The sequence below is a fragment of the Macrotis lagotis genome, chromosome 1 (genome assembly GCF_037893015.1).
Source record: "Macrotis lagotis isolate mMagLag1 chromosome 1, bilby.v1.9.chrom.fasta, whole genome shotgun sequence".
Lineage (NCBI taxonomy): Eukaryota > Metazoa > Chordata > Mammalia > Peramelemorphia > Peramelidae > Macrotis > Macrotis lagotis.
The window spans coordinates 796403834-796411998 of NC_133658.1; the positions used below are offsets into that span (position 1 = coordinate 796403834).

The 8165-nt window shown below is 37.1% G+C and overlaps 1 protein-coding gene across 1 annotated transcript; it reads right to left on the minus strand.

Annotated features, from left to right (window-relative positions):
• Nucleotides 1–1343: 1343 nt before the first annotated feature.
• LOC141488515 (GEL complex subunit OPTI-like) lies at nucleotides 1344–2056 on the minus strand. Its single transcript, XM_074188637.1, has one exon. The coding sequence runs from the start codon at nucleotides 2054–2056 to the stop codon at nucleotides 1667–1669; it is 390 nt and encodes a 129-aa protein (XP_074044738.1). The 3' UTR covers nucleotides 1344–1666.
• Between the last annotated feature and the right edge of the window lie 6109 nt (nucleotides 2057–8165).

The following is an 8165-nucleotide window of genomic DNA, read 5'->3' on the forward strand; positions in this document are numbered from 1 at the left end:
CTGATAAGTCATTGTGTAATTCTGATTATGCTTCCTTTGTATTTAATTTTTTTTCTTTTTGTCTGCTTACAGTATTTTCTCCTTTATTTGAGAATTTTGGAATTTGACTATGATAGTCCTTGGAGTTTTTATCCTAGGTTTCTTCCTGGAGGTCTTCTGTGTATTCTTTCAATGGTTATTTTGTCTTCTTTATCTAGTATATTTGGACAATCTTCCCTCACAATTTCCTGAAAAATATTTTCCAGGCTACTTTTTTTTTAATCTAGACTTTCTAGTAGACCAATAATTCATAAATTTTCTCTTCTAGATTTATTTTTCAGGTCATTTGTTTTTCCTAAAATGAACTTTAAACTTTCTTCAATTTTTTCAGCCTTTTGAGTTTCCTTGATGGATTCAAGAGTGTTTCATAGTTCCATAGTTTCTATTTGTCCAATTCTAACTTTTCAGATTTTATTTTCTTCAGGTTTGCTCTTGGGTTTCCCCTACCAGTTGGTTAATCTTACACTAAGATTTTTTTGTGTTTATAAATAACCAGTAAGGACTTTTTTGGGTGGGAAAATATATATTTTTTTGCAAGGCAATGGGGTTAAGTGGCTTGCCCAAGGCCACACAGCTAGGTAATTATTAAGTGTCTGAAGCAGGATTTGAACTCGGGTATTCCTGACTCCAGGGCCAGTGCTCTATCCACTGCACCACCTAGCTGCCCCTAGAAAATACAATTTTTGAAATATTAATAAGGAATCACAAATGAAGTGAGAAGTTAGTCTAGGTAAAATTACTGGAAATTGGATGCCCATTCAGTAAGGTGAGATTTTTTGATTTATTGACTTGTTGATTTTTGCAAGACAATGGGGTTAAGTGACTTGCCCAAGGTCACACAGCTAGATCATTATTAAGGGTCTGAGATTGGTTTTGAACTCAAGTCCTCCTGACTCCAGGGTCAGTTCTCTATCCACTGCACCACCTAACTACCTCACTTGATAGGTCTTAACAAAATTTGTAAATATATTAGCAAGGCCTTTGACAGTCCAAAATCACTTCTATTGAACTTAGAAGAGAGAGCACATCTCTTTTAAAAAAAATAGGCACATTAATTAGTCTTATTTTTATGACTTATGTACTGGAGAGTTAGCTCTCTAGTGAGATTATTTTTTTTCTGTTAATAAGATCCGATTTATTCAAGTTCTCTTAAAACATTTTACAATGGAAATTATCAGACATGTTCTGTATTATGAACCACACCAGCAGTTGTCCAAGAACAACTCAAAACACCATAAAATGCCATTGATATCTTTAAAATGGTGTGTCTGATGGACAGCCGAGGAAGACGAGACTATTTCACCTTTCATTCAGATCCTAAGATAAATGAAATCACTAGATCCATTCATCCAACAGGTATTAGTGATGGGTAGTCAATAAAGGCATGGACAATGGTCGTGATGGAACAGTTTAGTAATGCTTTCAAAATAGGGATGGCTCATTTAAAAATTCCAAGACACGACACTGGTAGAAAACACTGGTAACCAATGCACTGATTCTCAGTTTGGGAGAATGGGCATCACGATCTCCTTGTGGCCGAAATGCCCCTGACCACTGGCATGTTTCTGGCCTGTGATTAGAATGTCCTTTTGAGTAAACAGTGTTAGCAGGGGTGGGCTGCAGCTTGTCAGTCATAGCGGATGGCAGTGTAAAAGATGATCCAAACAACCATAAACAATGCAAAAGACGTCATAAAACCTTCTTTTGTGAGTTCCCACGTGCCACCATAATCTTCTTCATCAATTTGTTGGAAGCTGCTGAAGTAGAGGTACAAGATTCCAGCATTGATCAGGCAGAATACCCCTATTCCCACGAAGCCCTTCAGTGGCACCACTCCCCAAATGACGCCCAGAACAACTGCAATGATCTGTCGGAACCAGTAGATCACATCTAAAGACTCATCCTTGTCCTCCCAGGCCGCGTCGCTCCGCAGCGCTTTGCTCCAGGCCGAGCCCTTTGGGGCGCCTTTGGCCAGGTGGGGCTGCGGCGGCTCCTCCTTCCGCCTCCCGCCGCTCATCCTCCCCCAGTCCGTCGCTCCGTCCGTCTGTCCGTCGGTCCGCGCTACCGCTGGGCCGGGCCTGGAGCCAGGGAGCAGAGCTTCCCTCTCCGGGGTCCCGCGGCCCGCCCGCCCCGGCCGTAGTGAGATTATTCATTCCCAGGGTTTTCAAAGGGAAATAATGTCTCCCCTCAGCCATGAGACCATGACTCCACTCATATATTCAGTGAACACCAAGGAGTAGTTGGGAGCAGACCCCAGAACAAAGCCAGAGCTGCATTTTATTCTTGGCATTCTCCTGTGGAGAAGCATTCTCAGGTTTCATAGACAGCACTTTCACAGACTGCCAGGCTTCTAAAGTGATTCTTTGCTCGCATTACACTGTGAACAGTGAATTGTGAGATGGTACTGAGAGGTGATCTTTCCACAGCCCTGCAGGATTCACTGTGCCTCTTTAAAGTATAATACTTTTGCAGTATATCAGTCAAACTCTTGTATTCATAATCAGCATTGAACTTTGTGACCCTGGATATGAAAAAAATAATATTAATAGTGCTTCCAAATCTAATTAGGGAATTAATTGAAAAGAAAAAGTAATTTGAAAGTCTTTGCAACCCCTGCCACAGAATTTTTTCTGGTGTGTGTAAATAACTTAGAATGGAACATGGTGTTGAAATGGTCAGAGAAAACCCTGGATGGTGGTGGAAGGATCTGCTGGTGTTTGGTCAATCTCTATTTCCTCCATCGGGGTGGGGGGGGGGGAGGGGGGAGGGGGGGAACTCATCTAAAACAATGGTATGAAGAATAACAGACAAGTGCAAGAAATTTTTCAAAATATGAAGTGCTAAATCATAACAGCTGACATCATGAAGCAGTTATAGATGATAATTCTTTGTTGTTTCAAAAAACAGGTATTTGGATCTTCATCAGTTTGGTTCTGGGTCACATGGGGACTTTGGGATGAGATTTAAACTATATCTTCAGTGCATCTTGGGAGATGGCAACATCAAAGATGTTATCCCTTTCCCAAAGTTTCCTCATTTATGTCTTTTATAACAAAATTTTAAAATAGAATATTGTACATAAAACTCATGCATGTAAGAACATGCCAAATTTTTGAAATATTGATGAAAATTCTTACCATTGGATTTGAAATGTGCAGAGAAGACCAATAAAATTTGGAGGAAAATCTTTATATATTTTACACACAAAAACCCCTTCAAAATCTTGTAGGACAGGGATGCAAAACTAGGCTCTATCTCAAAGAGAAGAAACAATATATACCTTCTAGTTGTAAAAGACAAGATGCTAGGAGAGTTTTTTTTTTTTGATCATCATATCACTGCCAAAGGGGCCTGGTACATAAGAAAACCTTGCTTGTTTATTTTGTTTACCCTACCATTTTTAAGTGCTATATCAAATATTTCATCCCTATAGGCCTTGTGTAAACAAAGATTAAATTGGTTCTTGTGAGATTGTAATTCATACTCAAAATCATCTTTCTAGTAAGAAAAAATGAAATAATAATCTATGCACTTAATTTTTTTATTGTAAAAACAGAACATTGTAGGAGAACCTGGTAAATCTTCCCTACTTATGTTTTAGTCTACTTATGTTAATTCTGGTAGAAGTATATTTTAAAATACATGACTGACTTTTTCTATCTTAAAGAATTGATAAAATAGTCTGAATAATGTAATAAAATAATTTTTCATGGATTTTTGAAAGGAGAATATTAAAAATCTGAATGTCTGATTTTCTTCAGTTCTACCCAAAATTCCATTATACCTAAATTTGGAAAAAGGACTCCTCTGAGACAGTAGAGTGCTATCCCCTTGGAAATGGAAATGGAGTTAAACCTAGACATTGACAAGACACACAAAGCAACTTGGTTTTTGTGGGCTTTCCACCAATACTCACTAATTCAGTCCAACAAGATTTGTTAAGATTAGTTAAGAAAGAGCTCAAAGTACAGTAATGAGATAAAAACAGATATACTAATAACTATTATACAAAATAATAAGTGCATGAGAGATACAGAGTGCTAGTAAGGACATTAATGGAGTCTCAAAAGTTGGTGTTAAAACCACTTTGATTCTACTAGGCTTTTCTTGGCAGTTGTATCCACGTATATGATAAAGTCAATATGATTTGCAACCACTCTCTCTATTTCCCTTCACCTCAAAATTTAAAAGAATCATTTATTCTATGCCACTCTTCTCCATTTTCTTATTCTTTAACCCCTTAAAGTGGTTTCTTTCTTCATCATAACTGTCTCAAGAGTTGCTAGTGAATGCCTGTTTCCATGGTCTTTTTTCAGTCTTCATCCATCTTAAATTGTGATGTAGTAAAGGGAGTGATGAAGTTGTGATCTAAAAACTGACATTGGCAGCCAGGTTTCACTGCTCACTCACCTGTGTGACCTGAGACAAGGCTTTTCTCCTTTTTAAACCAGTTTCCTCATAGGTAAAATGAGAGAGTCAAGAATTAAGTGAAATTTATGTTCTCTTACATCTCTAAATCCTTCCTTCTTTTCCTGTCCCTTCATATCACCATCACCCCCTAATTTGTATCTGCCATATCTGCTCACCTTGACAACCACAGTCATGTTCAATTTACCTTTAATCTCTTTTCCACTCCATCCTGCACACACAATGTGTCTTCAAAAATAAAAAAACACAATCATCCCTCTTACTCATGTGTTTCTTCCCCATTGTCCATGCTTTCCTGATTCTATACTATTGTTCCACTATTTTCTTATCAGTATAGCCATATCCCTACTTCTGTGAAAATTATTACCTCCCCCCCATTCAGAACCACACACAAACGGTGACCACTACAGGTAGACTTTCCTGATCCCCATTATTATTATTATTTTTTATTATTTTTTTATTTTTATTAAAGATATTATTTGAGTTTTACAGTTTTCCCCCAATCTTGCTTCCCTCCCCCCACCCCCACCCCACAGAAAGCACTCTGTCAGTCTTTACTTTGTTTCCATGTTGTACCTTGATCCAAACTGGGTGTGATGAGAGAGAAATCATATCCTTAAAGAGAACAGAATTCTCAGCGGTAACCAGATCAAACCATAAGACATCTGGGTTTTTTTTTCCAGATTAAAGGGAATAGTCCTTGTACTTTGTTCAAACTCCACAGCTCCTTATCTGGATACAGATGGTACTCTCCTTTGCAGACAGCCAAAAATTGTTCCCAATTGTTGCACTGATGGAATGAGCAAGTCCTTCAAGGTTGAACATCACTCCCATGTTGCTGTTAGGGTGTACAGTGTTTTTCTGGTTCTGCTCATCTCACTCAGCATCAGTTCATGCAAATCCCTCCAGGTTTCCCTGAAATCCCATCCCTCCTGATTTCTAATAGAACAATAGTATTCCATGACATACATATACTACAGTTTGCTAAACCATTCCCCAATTGAAGGACATTTACTGGATTTCCAATTCTTTGCCACCACAAACAGGGCTGCTATAAATATTTTTGTACAAGTAATGTTTTTACCCTTTTTCCTCATCTCTTCAGGGTATAGACCCAGTAGTGGTATTGCTGGGTCAAAGGGTATGCACATTTTTGTTGCCCTTTGGGCATAGTTCCAAATAGCTCTCCAGAAGGGTTGGATGAGTTCACAGCTCCACCAACAGTGTAATAGTGTCCCAGATTTCCCACATCCCTTCCAACAATGATCATTATCCTTCCTGGTCATACTGGCCAATCTGAGAGGTGTGAGGTGGTATACCTCAATGAAGCTTTAATTTGCATTTCACTAATAATTAATGATTTAGAGAATTTTTTCATATGGCTATGGATTGCTTTGATCTCCTCATCTGTAAATTGCCTTTGCATATCCTTTGACCATTTGTCAATTGGGGAATGGCTTTTTGTTTTAAAAATATGACTCAGTTCTCTGTATATTTTAGAAATGAGTCCTTCGTCAGAATCATTAGTTGTAAAGATTGTTTCCCAATTTACTACTTTTCTTTTGATCTTGATTACATTGGTTTTACCTGTGCAAAAACTTTTTAATTTAATGTAATAGAAATCATCTAATTGGTTTTTAGTGATGTTCTCCAACTCTTCCTTAGTCATAAACTGTTCCCCTTTCCATAGTTCTGACAGGTAGATTAGTCCATGATCTTCTAATTTGCTTATAGTATTGTTTTTTATGTCTATGTCCTGTAACCATTTGGATCTTATCTTGGTAAAGGGTGTGAGGTGTTGGTCTAATCTAAGTTTCTTCCATACTAACTTCCAATTATCCCAGCAGTTTTTATCAAAGAGGGAGTTTTTATCCCTGTGGCCTGACTCTTTGGGTTTATCAAACAGCAGATTACTAAATCCTCTCCTGCTTTTACACTTAGTCTATTCCACTGGTCCACCACTCTATTTCTTAGCCAATACCAAACAGTTTTGATGACTGATGCTTTATAATATAATTTTAGATCTGGTAGTGCTAAGCCACCTTCGTTTGCATTTTTTTTCATTAAGCTCCTGGAAATTCTTGACTTTTTATTTCTCCATATGAATTTACTTACAATTTTTTCTAGCTCATTAAAGTAATTTTTTGGAATTTCGATTGGTAGGACACTAAACAGATAGTTTAGTTTTGGTAGAATTGTCATTTTTAGTATATTAGCTCTACCTATCCATGAGCAGTTGATATTTGCCCAGTTATTTAAATCTGATTTAATTTGTGTGAGAAGTGTTTTATAATTGTTTTCAAAAAGATTTTGAGTCTGTCTTGGCAAATAGAGTCCCAAGTATTTTACACTGTATGAGGTTACTTTGAATGTAATTTCCCTTTCTAGCTCTTCCTGCTGTTTCTTACTAGTCATATATAGGAAATTTGAGGATTTATGGGGGTTTATTTTATAACCTGCCACTTTGCTAAAATTGCTAATTCTTTCCAGTAGTTTTTTTAGTTGCTATCTTGGGATTCTCTAGGTAGACCATCATGTCATCTGCGAATAGTGAGAGTTTTGTCTCTTCCTTCCCAATTCTAATTCCTTTAATTTCTTTTTCTTCTCTAATTACTGATGCTAACATTTCTAATACAATATTGAATAGTAGTGGTGATAATGGGCACCCATGTTGAACCCCTGATCTTATTGGGAATGCCTCTAGCCTCTCCCCATGTAGTATAATGCTTGTTGCTGGTTTCAGATAGATACTGCTAATTATTTTAAGGAACACTCCATTTATTCCTACACTCTCTAGTGTTTTTAATAGCAATGGATGCTGTATTTTGTCAAAAGCTTTTTCAGCATCTATTGATATGATCATATGGTTTCTGATAGGTTTGTTATTGATATAATTGAGTATACTAACAGTTTTCCTAATATTGAACCAACCCTGCATTCCTGGAATAAATCCTACTTGATCATAATGTATTATCCTAGTGATGACTTGTTGTAGTTGTTTTGCTAAGATTTTATTTAGGATTTTTGCATCTATATTCATGAGGGAAATAGGTCTATAATTTTCTTTCTCTGTTTTAACTCTTCCTGGTTTAGGGATCCCCATTATTAGATGTAACTTTTGGCCCCTCTAGGCAATTTCTTACTTCTTTTATTATTATCCTCCATAGTGTAATGCTTAATAAATTAACATTTTTTAAGACCAAACTAGTTACCAGGTGCTGGACTGTGCTAAGCACTAGAGATACAAAGACAAAAGCAAAACTCTGCCCAAGAACTTCTCTTCTAGCAGGGAAAACAACATATTTTTGTGAAGTCCTTTTGTGTGTTGTCAGTAAAAAGAGTTTATCATGGCTTGGTTATGTGTAGGTTAAGTTCTCAAGATTCCCTTCTCCTTTGCAATGGAATGTAACAAAAATCAACTTATCTTATTCTGGAGATAAAACCTCTTATAAAGGTGCACATCAGACAAGGTTCAAATTGTGTAAGAGGCTCAGCAATAAGGCAGACAAGGTTGTGAGGAGTATGGTTTGGGGGATGAATGGATATGACACAGGATGACATCACTATGTCCCATCATGTAGTAAATAGGTATATCCAGGTTCCATGACACAAAACAGGTTAAGAATTTCCTGCTTTGGATCAAAGATACCGGTATGGCTATATTGCTATCATCCAAAAAGACCTTTTAAAAAATGTTC